The sequence below is a fragment of the Dermochelys coriacea genome, chromosome 19 (assembly GCF_009764565.3).
Source record: "Dermochelys coriacea isolate rDerCor1 chromosome 19, rDerCor1.pri.v4, whole genome shotgun sequence".
In the NCBI taxonomy this organism is placed as follows: domain Eukaryota; kingdom Metazoa; phylum Chordata; order Testudines; family Dermochelyidae; genus Dermochelys; species Dermochelys coriacea.
In genome coordinates, this window is record NC_050086.2 from 9,167,096 (window position 1) to 9,185,347 (window position 18,252).

General features: G+C 44.5%; 1 protein-coding gene across 5 annotated transcripts in view; it reads left to right on the forward strand.

The window, feature by feature from the left end:
* Positions 1–1,435: 1,435 nt before the first annotated feature.
* MACO1 (macoilin 1) overlaps positions 1,436–18,252 on the forward strand; it is a 53,553-nt gene continuing 36,736 nt past the window's right edge. The window contains exons 1-3 of one of the 5 annotated variants that reach the window (XM_043506054.1): positions 1,591–1,733; positions 11,867–12,001; positions 17,779–17,920. In XM_043506054.1, coding sequence (XP_043361989.1) covers positions 17,863–17,920 — 58 coding nt within the window. In that variant the 5' untranslated portion in view covers positions 1,591–1,733; positions 11,867–12,001; positions 17,779–17,862. Of the gene's footprint in view, positions 1,734–6,202; positions 6,332–11,866; positions 12,002–17,633; positions 17,681–17,778; positions 17,921–18,252 lie in introns of all 5 variants that reach the window. The other 4 variants (XM_043506053.1, XM_043506055.1, XM_038377662.2 and 1 more) reach the window with 4 other exon arrangements.

The window sequence follows — 18,252 nt, forward strand, 5'->3', positions numbered from 1 at the left end:
GCGCTTAGGCAAATGTTATCATCATCATCATCATCTCCTCCCTATCAGTGATGGAGAAACGGAGGCATAGCACCCAAAAGGCACCATACAGCCCCAGTCCTGCAAGGAGCTCCACACAGAGAGCTGCCTTCACCCGGACACTTGCCCAGACGGATCTCAGGGCAGCAGGGGGTGAGGGATAGCTCAGTGGTTTGAGTATTGGCCTGCTAAACTCAGGGTTGTGAGTTCAATCCTTGAGGGGGCCGTTTAGGGATCTGGGGCAAAAATTGGGGATTGGTCCTGCTTTGAGCAGGGGGTTGGACTAGATGATCTCCTGAGGTCCCTTTCAACCCTGAGATTCTATGATTCTAAGAAAATCCATCAGCAGGGCTTCCGTTAGGACAGAGCAGACAAGCTGCGGCTCAGAGAGAGCCCCCGCGACTGGTCCCCTCCCCCGCCTCCATCTGCAGGGTCCTGCCCGCCCAGGCCCTGGGGAAGGGGGCCTGCAGGGAGGGGCGGGCGGTGACTGCCCCGGCGACAGGGAGCAACACTGAACCCCCTCCCTCAGCAGGGTCCCCGGAGCGATGGTAACCCCAGGCTGGCGGGGCCTCCTCGGGGGCCGGGGGCCAGGCGCAGCTCGCACCGGCCTCGCCCCTCCTGCCGACCTCCCATTGGCCAGGCAATTGCCACCCTTTCACGGCTCGTCCTATGGCCCAACAAGCCAAGGGAGGTAACCTCTGATTGGCCAGACGCTGGTCCCCCGTCCCTTTTTGATTGGCCTATTATAGGCCACGGTCCCCTCTCTGGTCCGACAGATGGAAAGGGTTGGACGCGTTCCCTTCCCCGTTCGGGGATTGGGCGGCTCAGCTGCCATTCTCCTGTGATATCTCTTCTGGCTGATTGGTCAAGCTGTCCGTCAGTCACTCTAGAGGCAGGGCTATGCGGCGTCCTGGGCGGCTGCGTTATGAGAGAGACGGAGCGGGACAAAGGACCTTGTGTCTTCTTACTTTTGGATACTGGGATTTCGCTCTCGCGTTCCTGATAGCCTATTGGTCAGTGAGGCTGTCAATCAAAACGTGGGGGGTGGGACTCTGTCAGTCCAAGATGGAATAAGCCCTCTTTTTGTCCGTTTCCGAACGGATAAAGTCCCGCCCACTCTTGTTTTTCTCTCCGATTGGTCAACCTTGCTATCACTCAGAATGTGGGGCGCGTGCCTGGTGCGAACGCCCGGGTGGGTGCGGTGAGAACAAAATCCCTTCAAGTAATTGGAGGGTGCGCTGTCAATTCACCCTTCTTTCTCTCTTCCAGACGTCACTCAGAGTTTGGGGCCGACCTGTGACCTGACGTCATGGAAGGGGCGGGATAAACCTTTTGATTGGCTCTCTTGCCCGTCCGTCCGACCGTCGCTGTCATTGATTGGTTTGACCTCCCGTCGATCCCATTCTGTCAGCCTCGGATTGGGTGTTGTCGGCCGAGGCGGGGCGGGGGCGCGGCGTCTGCGCGCGGGGACGCGGCGGGGAGGGACGGACCTGAAATTATTTTTATTTCTTTGTTTCCAAAGGGGGGAGGGAGGAGGAGAGAAAATCGGAAAAAAAAAAAAAAAAAAAAATCTGCCCGGCCTCGACTGGTGGCGCCGTGAGCCAGGCGGGTCCGAGCCAGCGCGGGGCCGGGAGGATGAAGCGGCGGAGCGCGGACTGCAGCAAACTCCGGCGGCCGCTAAAGCGGAACCGCATCACCGAGGGCATCTACGGCAGGTACCGGCCGGGTCCCCGCCGCCCTGCCTCGGCCGGCCCGTCGTCCCCTCCCCCTGCCGCGGGTCCTCCTATCCCGCCGCCCCTCCCCGCCGGGCCCCGGCTCCGCTCCGGCTGGCCCCTGCGCTTGCCCCGGCAGGACCCTTCCCCCGGCCCGGCTGCCTCCGGCCCCAGCGCCGCTCGCTCCCCCTCCTCAGGCTCCCCATTCCCGGCCTGTCAGTGTCCGCCCCTCCCCCTGCCAGCTCGCTCCCCACCCACCCGAGGGACGCGGCCTGTCAGGGTGGAACCCCCCCCCCCCCGCTCGCGGCGCCTCGCACCCCACCCCCGCCCCGGCCTCCTCGCGGGCAGCTGGGTCCCGGCCGGCTCGGCACCCGCCGCTAGGCCGCACTCGGGGCCCGGGCGGGTCGGCTTCCCGGCGGTCCTGCCCTGGGCCGAGCCCCGACGACGCCGCCTCGCGCCCCAGCACTGAGCCCTCCTGCCCCGTGTCTTCTGCGAGCCGCGCATCGTCTCCCCCCAGCCCTCCCCCATTGTCTCCCTTCAGCCCCTCACCCCCCACTGCCTCCTCCCAATCCTCCCCCATCCTCTCCCTTCAGCCTCCCACCCCCCACTGCCTCCTCCAAACACCCCCCCACTGCCTCCCCATCGTCTCCCTTCAGCCTCCCGCCCCTCACCCCCACAGCCTTCCCCCAGCCCTCCCCCATCGTCTCCCTTCAGCCCCTCACCCCCCACTGCCCCCCCCAGCCCTCCCCCATCGTCTTCCTTCAGCCTCCCACCCCCCACTGCCTCCTCCAAACACCCCCCCACTGCCTCCCCATCGTCTCCCTTCAGCCTCCCGCCCCTCACCCCCACAGCCTTCCCCCAGCCCTCCCCATCGTCTCCCTTCAGCCCCTCACCCCCCACTGCCTCCCCCCAGCCCTCCCCCATCGTCTTCCTTCAGCCTCCCACCCCCCACTGCCTCCTCCAAACACCCCCCCACTGCCTCCCCATCGTCTCCCTTCAGCCTCCCGCCCCTCACCCCCACAGCCTTCCCCCAGCCCTCCCCCATCGTCTCCCTTCAGCCCCTCACCCCCCACTGCCTCCCCCCAGCCCTCCCCCATCGTCTTCCTTCAGCCTCCCACCCCCCACTGCCTCCTCCAAACACCCCCCCACTGCCTCCCCATCGTCTCCCTTCAGCCTCCCGCCCCTCACCCCCACAGCCTTCCCCCAGCCCTCCCCCATCGTCTCCCTTCAGCCCCTCACCCCCCACTGCCTCCCCCCAGCCCTCCCCCATCGTCTTCCTTCAGCCTCCCACCCCCCACTGCCTCCTCCAAACACCCCCCCACTGCCTCCCCATCGTCTCCCTTCAGCCTCCCGCCCCTCACCCCCACAGCCTTCCCCCAGCCCTCCCCCATCGTCTCCCTTCAGCCCCTCACCCCCCACTGCCTCCCCCCAGCCCTCCTCCATCGTCTCCCTTCAGCCTCCCACCCCCCACTGCCTCCCCCCAGCCCTCCCCCATCGTCTCCCTTCAGCCCCTCATCCCCCAGCCTCCCCCAGCCCTCCCACATTGTCTCCCTTCAGCCCCTCATCCCCTACTGCCTCCTCCCAATCCTCCCCCATCCTCTCCCTTCAGCCCCCCACCGCTTCCTTTCAGCTCCCCCATCGTCTCCCTTCAGCCTCCCACCCCCCACTGCCTCCCCATCGTCTCCCTTCAGCCTCCCACCCCCCACTGCCTCCCCATCGTCTCCCTTCAGCCCCTCACCCCCACAGCCTCCCCCCAGCCCTCCCCCATCGTCTCCCTTCAGCCCCTCACCCCCCACTGCCTCCCCCAGCCCTCCCCCATTGTCTTCCTTCAGCCCCTCACCCCCCACTGCCTCCCCCCAGCCCTCCCCCATTGTCTTCCTTCAGCCCCTCACCCCCCACTGCCTCCCCCCAGCCCTCCCCCATCGTCTTCCTTCAGCCCCTCACCCCCCACTGCCTCCCCCCAGCCCTCCCCCATCGTCTTCCTTCAGCCCCTCACCCCCCACTGCCTCCCCCCAGCCCTCCCCCATTGTCTCCCTTCAGCCCCTCACCCCCCACTGCCTCCCCCAGCCCTCCCACATTGTCTCCCTTCAGCCCCTCATCCCCCAGCCTCCTCCCAGCCCTCCCCCACCCCCACTGCCCCCGTTCAGCCTCCTCCCAGCCCTCCCCCATCGCCTCCCTTTAGCCCCCCCAGGTCTTCTCCCAGCCCTCCCCCATTCACCTCCCTTTAGCCCCTCCCCGCCTCCTTTCAGGTGCTCCCATACTTCCTCCCCTTTGCCACTGCCTCCCCCCTGCCTCCTCCCAGCCCTCCCTCATTGTCTCCCTTTAGGGCCCCCCCATCTTCTCCCGGCCCTCCCCCATCACCTCTCTTTAGCCCCCCCACCTCCTTTCAGGGGCTCCCATACTACTTCTCCCCCACACTGCCTCCTCCCAGCCCTCTCCCATCACCTCCCTTCAGGATCCCCTCCTCCATCACCTCCTTTCAGAGGCTCCCATACTTAGCCTCCTCCCAGCTCTCACACATACACATTGTCTCCTCAGGCCCACCTCCCTCACACATTGTCTCCTCTCAGAGCCACGCTCCTCCCTTCAGGACCCCACTCTACTCAATTGTCCCCTTACCTCTCATAACTCCTCCCCACCCCCACACATAGACCCTTCTTAGAGCACCCCCAGGGCCTCCTCTCAGAGGTTCCCTTCCCCTCGCATTGCCTCATCTTCCTGCTCAGGGCCTGATCCCCTTTCCCTTCCTCAACAACTGTCTGAGACCTTTACCCTCCCCCTGTCCTTTTTACAGACTTAGTTGGGATGTTGTTTTGTTTCTATGTAGTGGTTTTCCCCCACCCTATCCTTTTTATATAAACCTGAGTGAGGGTGATTGGGGTGGGTGGGAGCTGCTGGCTAGGGTCCTGTTGGTGCTAATTGAAGGAGGCAGCTTGGGGAAGGGGATTTGTTCAGAGTTTTTGCAGTCCTTCCCCCCACATTTATCCTTCTGGACCATTACATCTGTGGTTCTCAAACTTTTGTACTGGTGAACCCTTTCACATAGCAAGCCTCTGAGTGTGACTCCCCCTTATAAATTAAACACATTTTTATATATTTAACACCATTATAAATGCTGGAGGCAAAGCGGAGTTTGGAGTGGAGGCTGACAGTTCGCAACCCCCCATCTAATAATCTCGTGACCCCCTGATGGATCCTGCCCCCCAGTTTGAGAACACCTGCATTACATGGTGTAGTGAGGGATTTAGTTTAATGTGCATATTTCAGGGGGCTCTCTGGTTCAAAGCTAACATTGGGGAGAGTTGTCCACATACCTCAAACAGAGCAGAATAATGTGACTTCAAGAGGTGCAACGTTGTAGATAACTTTCCATAACGGTTTGACAGCATGAATTTGCATGAGTGGCATTGTGGGTGCAAAGTTTTGGCGGACGGCAGCATCTAACATGTTAGCAAGGTTATGGAGTAAGGTTTTTCTGTAGGGTATAAAACCTCAGCTAGAAAGAAATGAAATTGACATATCACTTACTATGATGATCTTATTCTCAGAGAAGTTTATAGGACTTATAAAGAAGCATTTTGAAGAGTAAATTGGCTTATTTTAATCGGAATTAGTGCAAATTGTTTTCTCTAAAGGGACTGTCAATTTAAAAACATAATTCTTTATAAAATCTTATAAGAAACACCTAAGTTTAGTGTACCTGAAAAGGATGAGAGAAATACTTGTTTCTTTTTCAGCTTATTTATTTTGTGCTTTTGACAAGCTTTTATAGTCAGTTTCACTGTTTCTCTTGTTTGTGTGGGGATTTTTTAACAGAGGAGATAGACATTTTTAAAATATAAGAAAGTATGATTGGGTAAATAAAAAAAATGGTAGCAGCTTCAGGTACAGTCCAGGAAACTGACTTTTAACTCATTTAAAAAAAATTTACTAGATTACAAGTTCATGTGTCCCTTTTAAACTCGAAGAGTTTTTTGGTGATAAACATGAGTCATAAGTTAAAACGAGTAAGAAAATCTCAGATTGAGAGATCTGTTGATGGTGCTTTACTGTAAACAGTAACATTTTGGCGTGTGTGTGTGTGCTAGAAATTTGATTTTTACAGAGAGAATGGTGAATAGGTAGAATGGGTTTCCCCTTGATGTAGAGTCAAGTACTACTAATATATTTGGGCAAAAATTGAATGACCATAGAATTTGGTTAGAGAATTAGATATTTTGGTGCTTGGGAGTAACTACTGGACACTCTCTTTTGATGGTGAGAGGGTTGCAGGAGGTATTTTTTGCACATACTTCCCCCTTCCTCCCTGATAAGAGTGTGTTTGCCTTCCTTTGTCATAACCCTAAAATACTAAAGAGCTGTGTCTGCACAGAACTTTTTTATTAAAATTTTTATTAAAATTGTGGAGCTGCACCCCTAGTAAAAAAGATTGGAAGGTTTTTCATATGAAGTCATATGTCATTACTGCTCAGAGTAAATCTAGATGACTTGGTGGTAAAAAATGCCAGCAGCTGCCAGCTCCTTGTCCATGTTAGAACTTCTGGCTGTGGAGCTGAAACAGTGAGAAACTCTAAGAAAAAAGACTTGCTAGACAAATAAAGGAAGATAATTTGGTCAAGAACGGTTCTGAATATACTTGCATTCCATATAATGGCACGAGTCTTGACTTGTTAAATAAATAGCACTAGTTTTATTTTAAACTTTAACTTTAAATAATAATTCATTTGTAAAGATGGAAATTACAAGAATATCTGTACTATTTAGATGGCAAAAGGCACCTGACTTTTATGTGGTGTGAAATAACTGCATGCATTGAGGTGTTCCATTTATGATACATGTCAAAAAACCATAGAACATCTTTTTGAACAGCTGTTTTATAAAAACATGTTTTAATCTTGAGTATTTTAAAGAGCACAGTTAAATTAAGTTATACTTTATTTGCATATTAAACTTGGTAGCTTTCTTAAGTGGACAAGACACTGTCAACTAAAGCCCTAAACAATTAGGAGAAGACAACATTTTTGAGCTAATAAGAGAGGGATGTCAAACTCAGGTACACAGTAATTATACAATTCTTGACTAAGAGAGAAATTGATAGTCTTGAAACATCTATTGTTGAAAATTATGAGCTGTGATAATATCTCATTTATAGTTCAGTTGAGGTCTGTATTTGCAGTAGGTTGAAGATCTGACCAAATGTGCATAATATCAACATTAGCTTTAAAAAAGGGAATCATTTCATAGTGAACTCTGATATCATGAAATTCCCACAGAGTTTTGCTTCATTTCAATATGCAAATTGTGATTATTCTGATTATAGTGACCCTCTGCTTAAAAGAAAGTTGTTCTGTGAGAAATAGTGTCACTATAAAAGAGTTCCTTTGTATTTCTATATTTGGCTGATATCTGAAATCCCTTATCTATAAATCTTATTTACAAATAATATACTGGCACTTGTTTGCTAGTTTAATAATTTCTTAAACAAATTTTTCAGAAAAATATAATTTGTTACTGCTTACTTCATTAGATTCTTTTGATCCATTCTCTGTTTAGTCTTTTGTTCATGTCAAATTGACTGAAAATCTAAGAAAGAAGAAAAGGAGTACTTGTGGCACCTTAGAGACTAACAAATTTATTTGAGCATAAGCTTTTGTGAGCTACAGCTCATTTCATCGGATGAGGTGAGCTGTAGCTCACGAAAGCTTATGCTCAAATAAATTTGTTAGTCTCTAAGGTGGCACAAGTACTCCTTTTCTTTTTGCGGATACAGACTAACACAGCTGCTACTCTGAAACCTGAAAATCTAAGGACAATGTTAAATGTAGTATAACAAAATACTTCATTAATAATTTCAGAGTGTCTGTTCTTGAGCAAAATATGATTTGGAAGTTACAAAGTAATTTCATCTTCTGTTTATAAGATAATATTAAGGGAGCACCGTCTATTGGAAAATAGTTTATATGTAGGCAGAGCCTTCTAGAATCCTACGATCGGTTGCTTTTAAACAGAAATTCAACATTATATACCTTCTCTTACATTGGAACAGATTGAGGGGGCAGGGAGGTGGGATGGAATATTAGGTGGGTGGTTGCTTTTTTAAAAGAATCATACACACCTATGCTAGCTGTAGGTGTATCTCCAATACAGAGCATCACATTTCTTGTAGTAATTGTTTCTCGTGGAATTCTTTATTTTACACTTAGTTTTCATTTCATGTTGATATCTTCTGTTCTGAAAATTCAGACAGCTTCAAAGTACTATTCCAGTAAGAATAGTAGGCTAAGCTAGTGTGGAGGATTTGCTGCTTTGGTAACCTAATCAGCAAGAAGTGCTTTATATGGAACGTTTTTTCCTTTTTCCTCATCCCTGCTCTTGTTTCCCTTCCCTCTTACCATTTTCACTCATAGTTCAGTATATCATGATATTATGTAAGTAGTCTCTGATGTGACTTGACAGGGTTCTTAAACTTTCAAGATTGGTAAGCAATATCTGTGACCCACCTGAAAAATGGCAATAATCATTTTATAATATCTGGATGATAACTTAATAGGTTTTAGAATAGCAGCCATGTTAGTCTGTATCCGCAAAAAGAAAAGGAGTACTTATGGCACCTTAGAGACTAACACATTTATTTGAGCGTAAGCTTTCATGAGCTACAGCTCACTTCATCAGATGCATGTGTCCGATGAAGTGAACTGTAGCTCACAAAAGCTTATGCTCAAATAAATTTGTTAGTCTCTAAGGTGCCACAAGTACTCCTTTTCTTAATAGGTTTTGTTTGGTGAAATGGAGCCCCCAAATCTGATAGGTGAAACAAACAGACCATTGAATGCATCCTGACTCTATTGAAAACAAAAAACCTCCATAATGCAATGTTGTCTCCTCGATTTTGTACAGCAGCCAAGTGTCATTTATAAGACTCCTGCTCACCTAAGTGCTCAAAGCAGCTCAAAGACCCACTTCTGCCCTGCTGCCTATGCAGAATCTAGTTGACTTTTATTAAAAATCTCTATTTGTTTTTCCCCTTCCACTAACCACTGTCTGTATCTGTTAGACTGAGTTCTTTGAGACAGGACTCTGTCTTCTTGGTAGTTTGGAATGTGCCTTACGCTATTAATAATATTTTAATTTATTATACCAGTGGCATCTGAAGGCTCCCAACCAGGGTCAGGATCCCTTGGTGCTAGACATTATCAAAAACAAACAATGATAGCCTATGGTTATTCCTGGATTTGGTGGCTGAACACTAATAATAATATCTAATTGTTAAATATCTGGGATGAAATTGGAGAAGACAAAACTAAAAGTAAAATTAAGTAATGGTTAAATGGAAAGGACTCTAAGCTAGTTTTGAGGAGATGGGTACAGTGGTCCCTATGTTTGGTTTTTATAAAGATATTCAGATAACACTTAGACAGGTATTAGATTTCAATGTGAAATTTAATCTGGAATGCATTTGAATTTCTGTTAAAAATGTAACATGAAATTATACTATTTATCCTTCCAAATTTCTGAAGAGGACATGGTGGTTAGTACTTATACGTACCTAAATTTTAGGTAGTTTAAGGTACTGATTGGAAGCTGTATAGTTTAGTGAGTACATGCTAGACAGTTGGAACAATTAAAATTTGATGATTCTCTCATCTCTCTGCAGTGACTGTTTCTCAGTTTTACAGATGTTGTGGAGCCTCATGATCAATATATTTTAGGCAACAGGAAAGGAATTTATTTCTTCATAAATACCTTGTAGAACAGACCCTCAGAATTGTCAAATCGTAATTTACATGTGAAAATGTGAACTTCCTGTCTCAATGACTGGATACTATGTTTGCACACTCAAACTTGTGCAATATTCTTTTACTTAACTAATTAGTTTCAATGTTTAAGGCGTTTAAAATATGGAATTAGTGATACGTAACTGTACTACATACAGTGCTTTTTCTAGTGTTCATTCCATACATTAAATCAGCTATTTGTGCCTCAGGCCTTCAAGAAAGGGCCATTAAACTCTGTCTTTGAGCTGGTCTCCTCTTGTTTTTTTCCCCTCTGCAATTTTCAGCAGTTGCTCTCCTGCTTCTTCCTTTCTACTGTCCTTTCTTTTCCTTTTTTTCCCCATTTAGTCTGGTTCTTCATGTCCGATTTGAAGCTACTTCGGGCCATGATTAAGTGCTGTGTAACATGGTATGCTGGCACAGTTGCTGGCAGCTTTGTGCTTGTGTACTGCAACTGAAGCTTCAGATGCCAATGGTGCAATCTCACAGTTTAAAATGATCATTGCTTCTGAAGTATTGTGATAATCTGGACAGGCTAAAACTCCATCAGTACTATGTGCAAGTGTGATAGTTCTGTGCTGTATTGCAGGATTTACTGTACATTTTAAAAGAACTTCACTACAATTTAAACATACTGTGTTCTCCTAAATCTTCCAGTCAGCTTTCTAGAGAAGCACTTGCTCTTTTATTTTTCTATGAAATACAGTCAAAAGTCTGCATTTCCATTTTTTAAATTACCTATTCCCTATTTCACAATCTTTCTTGAATGGATCAGGTCTTTTACCCTTTGTACCGCACATATATTAAAATCTTCTTTATTAATCAAAGTACTCAGTGCAATTTGACACTAATTCTTTTTACCTCAAGTTTTGTTTTTTGTTTTGTTTTTTTTTTTGTTAGCTTGCTGTTTCTTGGTTTTTAGTAGTCCTCCCAAGACTCGTTCTTTCTTGATCTGTTTAAAATATTTCAGCTTTATTGCTGATACTGCTTGTTATATCCCTACTTAATCATGTTGATGCTTGATGCCAGTTTTATAGCTGGTTAAGATTTGAGATGAATTCCAAATGTACTCTACAACTGGTTTAACTTCCTCTTCAGCTGACTTTCCTTATATATCGTGGAATTCCAAACAACTTTCCCTAAAGCATTTTGTATGCATTCAATGTTGGCTTTTTTTAATACCATATATTGCCCTCGATCACAGGCATTTCCCTGGGCTGTCAGCCACAGGAATGTTTAGGAGGATGTGTATATGTCTGAAATCTTCAAGCGGGTAGTGAGAGCGCCACATGTCAAGTGGGGACAATATGTGCCTCTGATTGTCCAATATTTTTGTGCTGCTTTTCTTGGTGGTATGATCACTTTTTGATGAAATATTCACTAGATTCTGTGTTCTGCCTAACTTCTGATTTGGCATATATCCAAGTGATAAGCCTTTGACTATGCTGACGGCTCAATAAACTGTAAGGAAAAATGGTACGTTCTAACTCAAGGAATATGGTCTCATTTTAGGCTTTTTTTAATACATAAAGATTCTTCCCAATGATGATTTAATCTGGCACTTTTTAATCATCATCCTTTAACAGGAAAAACATTTCCTGTTCACCCTTCTCAAACTGCCCTGGAGATCTGTAACAAACCAACAGTACTACCTTTTTTGACCTTAACTTAAATCCAGATCTCAAATACAATCGGGCTTAAATTTAAATGTTCTACTATGTCATCCCCAATATTACAGGTAATATTGCTTCCCTCTGCATATGTGTCTCATTTTTCACACATTGCAGTTCCTCTGTCTGCTTTACTTTTACCTGTTCTATACTTTGATATTTTCAGCTAAGTTATTTTGTGGGTCTGACTGTGTCTATTTTTCCAATAATATCATACTTGTTGCTGAATGCATGCCTCCAGTTCAGCCATCGTGTAACATTCACTTCCAGAATTTTTGTAAAAGATATGTAACTTTTCCATTTCATCTTCCCTTACTCTCATTCTTCTTATACACAGATTTTCTCCATCTGATGCACTGATTTAGTACCAGGGCAGATCCCTCTCTGGATTCTTCAAATATCTCTTCCATATTGTAAAATATTTTCCATACACATTGCCATATTAGCCTCATTCTGTTTACTTCATGCCATTTATATGTATTCTGTCCTGTATTCTTGTTTACCTGCTGTTCTCCTTATACGCATCTTGTCCCTCCCCATTCTGTGTCACTTCTCTCCCCAAATCACCTTTGCACATATAAAGCATTTTTTTGATCTGAGAATCTCCATTCATATTTTCTAACTATGCAAAGTATTTTGGCTAGACTCAGCTAGACAGGCTTGAGATTTTGCTGACTGACTCTGATCTCTGTAGTAATTCTGCACAGGTGCTGCACTTCACCTCTCTGAAGCCTACCTTTGCATTTGGCACTTTGCCAGTTTCAAGATGCCTTCCAGTCCATTGTGTTGTGTGAGTCAGACTGCAAAATGAAACATGCCATCAATTCTGGTAAGATTCACTTTGCCGCCTTGGGGACTCACGGATCATGAAGGAATAGAGTGGATCAGTGTAGCTTGCTATTGCTTTGGATTTTGTGTGCACTGCAGATTGTAATATAGTTCTCACCAATTATTTTGGACATTTTTTTACCTTGCAGCACCCACACAATGCAATGGTGTAGAATAGTAAGGAGAAAATGAAGAATGAGCAAATAAGGGAGCAGCTCTGGCACTTAGGAAAAGATTCAGAAGAAATAATCTTTCGAAAATCCGAAGGGAGAGAGACAATTAATGTGCGGTTCAGAGTAAAATTGCATATTCATTGTATGAATATACTAGTAATCAACCTTTTTATTGGGTTTGCTATACTGGATCAAGTCACTGGTCCTTTATGGTCAACACTTCCATTTTGTCTTTACCCCCTCCAGCCTTCAATTGTATAATTAGACCCTATGTCACTTTTATAGGGAAAGCCCTGCCCTTGTCAGTTCTTGGGAAGATCACTGATTTCAGCTTTTTGTATGATGTAACAGACCAGAAAATTGAATATCTAAAATGCAGGGTAATTATCTACAACCAATTTGAGCATGAGAGTTCTTAATATAGAAGAGAAGAAACAACTTGGGGAATTAAAATGGGTGCAGGGTGATGCATTTGAGTCTAAGGTTAGAGAGCATTTTTCTGTGTGATAAATATCTGTAAGCGAGGATACTGACACAGCAGCTATCAAAACTGGAGAGACGTGTGGATGTGCTTAGAAAGATCAATGAATATGAGAGGGTCATAGATAATAAATGGCTGATGCTAGACACCAAAGGAATACCAGCTGTTTGACTTGCCAGATGTGCATATTGGAGGTGAGGCACAGTAGGGACAGTGACTAAAACAGTGAGAGAATGTAAAGAAGAATAGTGTCCAGAAAATATCGGCGCTTGAAGAGTACAAATGTTAAGGCAGTAGAGGGAAATAGTACAAAGCCAAGGAAAGGAAAAGAGCAATTGAGAAATATTGTTAGTAACGCCATAATAGAATATTATTTTTGTCATAAAGCTAACAGAATTGTGATTCGCCTACCAGAACAAGAGGTCATAGCATATTTTTTTTCTAATAGAGCTTAATTTTACCTGTACATCCATAACTATTGGAGACGTTTAAAGCGTACGGGCACACCAGCATAGGGGACAGCACTGTTTGTCTACTTAGCCCCTCTGATTTGGGTGACAAAAACTGTTAAGTAGACAATACAATTTGTCAGGAATAGCAAACACAGGTACATCATATCTGGGTGGAACAAGGGCATGCAAAGGTTCAGGTACTCTCTTTTTACTCCTAAGGATCACAACCATCTGGCCTACTAACTGGAAGAAATCACCAGTGTCAAAAACAGGATTAGTTTTCTGTCACTCTTTTTAACCCCCAGGTAGGATTATCAGAATGTGTATGTATGATTCTAATGTATATTGTGTGTGTTTCATGCATATTTAGAATACACTGTACAATGATACTTCTGCTTTCAAAGGCAGGTATTTCTTGAGGCACATACAAGTGTATAGCATCCCCTTTTTAAAAGAATAACCCCTTTGCATTCCAGTCCTATTTGATGAAGCTCTTAATTATCTTGAGTCCCTTGAACAACAATATACATCTGAAAAAATAGACTTTTTAATATTGGTGTGAGCAACCTTCTTGTATATGTTACATTGTAAGAGGCCCTCTTAAAAAGATGGGGAAAGTCAGCATGACTTTCAAGAGTTAAATGAGTTTTAATGGCTGTATTCAAAAGCTCTGCATCAAAAAGAGTTTTAACTCAGAGACACTAAATGATTAGTAGATTTGCATTACATTTGGCAAAACTAATTTGTTAGAGAACATGTCCATTATTATGGACTTCAGCTGCTGTAAAGTGCACACTGTTTCAAATGTCTTTGTTTCCCAAACAGTGCTATGATGGGGCAGTCAGGTACATTTGGATTGGCAATGGATATTTTTATATGTCATTCTCTTACTTTAATTTTTCAGTCAAGAATCTAGGAATGGAATTCTCAAATAACACACCTAACCTGAGCAATTACGCTTGTGTCCACCCTGCACATTCAGGTCACCCCTACCCCGCCCCAGCCTAACCCCAAGTGCAGTGCATGCCCTCCACAGCTGTTTTTTCCAGCCTAGTAGCTATAATAGCATCTGCATGAGGGTTCCTGGTTGTTGGATCTGCTTAGGTGCAAATCCAGTGGTGTATTCAGAACTGCCATGGATGGAATCTGCTTCCCTGGCGCACAAGGTTTAGAGGTTCTACTACAAAACCACAACACCTGTCCCCCTCATACCTGAGTATTGGAGAGGTTCTCTGTCATGGAGGGTCTTTGTACAGGTCCTATGTCAAAGGCTGAATTTAACCCCAAAAGAGTACAACATAGTATACAGCCAAAACCCACCTTACCAGATACTTTTTTAAAAGAAAAAAGTTGAAGTTATGAGATTTTTACGGTCATGCTGCTGCTCTGCTATCCACTGAGGGCATTATTTGAGTGCAACACTATTAGCAATGCTGCAATCACCTAAGAAATGTTAATCTCCTAGGTTAATGCCCTAGCATTATGTTAATGCTTGTTAATTCGTTTGAATGGGACTAGTCGCAGTGAGTGAGAGTTGCAGAACTGGGCCTTTAGTAGGTAATGTAATAACATATTAGGTGAGAAGGGAATATCCACTGTTCCTCTGCTCTCCAAGAACAGTGGAGTGAAACAGAAAAGTCCGTGAGTGTTCAAAAATGTCACTTTCGCATCCCATATAGTAATTTGATTTAACCATATGAACCCAACCATTACAAGAAATTAAGGTGGAGGAAGTATGGTGTTTTCCTAGTCTTAAATCTTGGAATCTGACCTAATTGTAGAGGTAAATTGTATGATGCATCACAGGAATGCACAATGTACATATCCATGCCTGACGCCTTTCACTTTAGCTAAGGAGTGGGCAAACTTTTTGGCCTGAGGGCCACATCTGGACATGGAAATTGTATGGCAGGCCATACATGCTCACAAAATTAACAATTCAGAGATATTCAAATAAAACATATTTAATAAAGATACATTTTAGTGGAAATAAACATATAACCTTACTTATTAGTATAAATATACCATCATAACAATGTATTACAATAATTAAACCAAATTAGCCCCCTTTCCACACTTGGATGTTCCAGCGTGTGAGGTGCATTTGGGTTATGCAGCTGGAGTAATATGCGTGCCCTCATGCCCATCATGCAGGTCCTGAACACGTGGGAGCGCCAGGCGGAGCGGGGCAAGCTCCCAACCCTGTTCCCCAGTGGGAGCGCCGGAGCGGGGCAATGGAACTCGAGGGCCAGATTAAAAGGTCTGATGGGCCAGATGTGGCCCATGGGCTGTAGTTTGCCCACCCCTGCTTTAACTCATATGGACCCCATGTGTACAAAGGGAATATTCCTCTTGTAACTTGCACTAACTTATTACTGGAGTATCTTCACACTCATTCATAGTGCAAAGAATCCAGCTCTTCATTCATATAAAAGGGGATGAACTACATAATGTATTTCTTTGTATAGTACCAGCTGAGTACTAGGCACTTTACAGACAAGTGTGAGTGTATGGGTGTGGGATTACTGCATACCTGTGTTCAAGCTTGCATTTCCTATTGATACCACTATAATCACTTCCAAAATACTTTAGCATTTTTGTTGTGGTTAGTAAAAAGAAAGTGCCACTCTTCCTCCACATCACAGTCATTCCATGGCTGCATACATTTGAAACTTCAGTGTTGCTATTTAAAGAATTACTGAAATGGTTACAGGTTGGAGGTTTCTGAGATGCACGGAGGGTTGTCTTGTTTAAAATAGTTGCTAATAGAGGCTATCCAGAGCATCATCATCTTTGATGTACATAGCAAAAAGGTGGGCAATTGCTCAGTATTTAGCCCAGTAAAAACTGTAGGTGGTGCACTTGTGGCACCTTAGAGACTAACACATTTATTTGAGCATAAGCTTTCATGAGCTACAGCTCACTTCATCGGATGAAGTGAAGTTGAAGTGTGCAGTTATTTGACTGGTTTCAGAGTAGCAGCTGTGTTAGTCTGTATTCGCAAAAAGAAAAGGAGGACTTGTGGCACCTTAGAGATTAACAAATTTATTTGAGCATAAGCTTTTGTGAGCTACAGCTCATGCTCAAATAAATTTTAGTCTCTAAGGTGCCACAAGTCCTCCTTTCCTTTTTGCGGATACAGACTAACACGGCTGCTACTCTGAAACCTGTAGGTGGTGCCTTGCTCTAGAAAAGAATAGTTCTCAGAGAATTGGTAAGCGATAATGGCGTCTCTTTCTGTGATGATTTGCTTCATCACCCTGAGATAAGAACATTGTTGAATTTTAATGAAGTGGAATGAAGTGATCTACCTGATAGGCAACAAGCTCAGTAATTTCCACCACTAGCTCTTCAGGGCTAACCGGTATTCAGTTGCTTGTAACCCACTGCTTATGTGTAAATTTTTTTCTTCACAGAAGCTTTCTTCTCTGTATCTTTTATCAAGGCTTTTATGTAACTTCCCAGATAATATGAATGGCTATGCAGAGTACAGAAACCTGAGACAGACAGTCCCGCACAGCATTGCACATGTTAATTCTTGGCTATTTCGCAGTAGACTTACCAGGGCAAAGTCCTATTGAGCTTGCTGACAGTGTGATACAGAGAAAGTGACTGCTTGAGGATACCATGGTAGAGCAGCTCTTGGTTTAAAAAAATTGTTTATTTTATGTATATTTATACAAACAACTTATTATACGAGTTAACATAATGTAGTAAGAGGTCATATTTTGAGGTAATGAAGCAAGATAATGGAGCTCTGATTTTCATTGCCTCTGGTACTCTTCACCTTTCTTTCTTCCAGCTTCATTGATGTAGCAGAACATATTAATTAATATGGTAACACTTGTAAGAATGACCTAAATAAGCACTTGAGAGACCACTCAGTGTTTGTCTCAGTATTTTGAGACCTGTATTGTTCAGTGGTTAAAGTGTTGGACTGAGAGTCAGGAAATATGGTTTCTTTTTCTGGCTCTTTCAAAGCCTGTGTGATTGTGCCTCCATATTCCTATTTTTTAAATGGACATCTTTACGTTAAAGAGCATTATGAAAAACAACACTTTGGCGGTTTGAAATTGCAACAGAATTCCTTATTGGTTGCCTGTCTTTAATTTGTATGATGCTATGTGAGTTCTAAGTTGTTAACATTATAACTGTGTGTGCGCGCATGAGAGAGAGAGAGAGAGAGAGGACCAAACTTCTGCAGCACTTTCTTGGGGAAAACACAGAAAACTACATGTGCTTTGCAAGCAAATATGAGAGAGAGAAATAGAAAAAATGTGGAGCCTTTCAGCTATGACAGTATTCATTTGAATGATAACCAGCTGCTAACAGAACTTCACTTTTATATATAAAAAAAAAGATAGAGTAGTAAAGAGAGGTTGGCCTAAAGCATTTTGTAACAGCAATAAAAGTGTCCTTTTCTACCACTTTGTAAAAACAAAAATTCAAAAGCATTTTTTGTAATTTTAAAGATTCCATTAGCCCAGGCCAGCTTGTGTTTGAACAAACCTCTATTTTGTGTTATAGGTGATCAGTCTCATTACAGGGAAACCATTATAAGAAAAAAGCATATGGTACATTTATTTTGATCAGAACAATATGTTCTCTTGTTGGCATCCCACTCTTTACCAGAAGTGTTGAAATTAATATCAGTTGTCTTTTTTCTTTACAGTACATTTCTGTACCTGAAATTCCTGGTGGTGTGGGCACTAGTATTGCTGGCAGACTTTGTCCTGGAGTTCAGATTTGAATATCTATGGCCCTTTTGGCTTTTCATCAGGAGCGTTTACGATTCGTTCAGATACCAGGGTTTGGTAAGTATAAAAGAGAAAACTGATTTTTCTGGTTGTGATAGCAAATACCCTGTAACAGTGGAGGAGTTCTAGATCTCATAGCAATGGAAAAGTTCCAGGGCTTATGGTACCCTCATACAACCAACTCAGCATGTGTTTACTGATCATTGCTCTTGAGAGAAACAGTGGTCTAGCAGGGAGGGCTCTAGCATAAGACTTCAGAGACCTGGGTTCAAGTTCCTTCTTTGCCACAGACTTTGTATTTTACCTTGGGCAAATCATTTAGCCTCTCTGTGCCTCAGTTTCCCATCGGTACAATCGGAATAATAGTGCTTTCCTACCACACAGGGGTG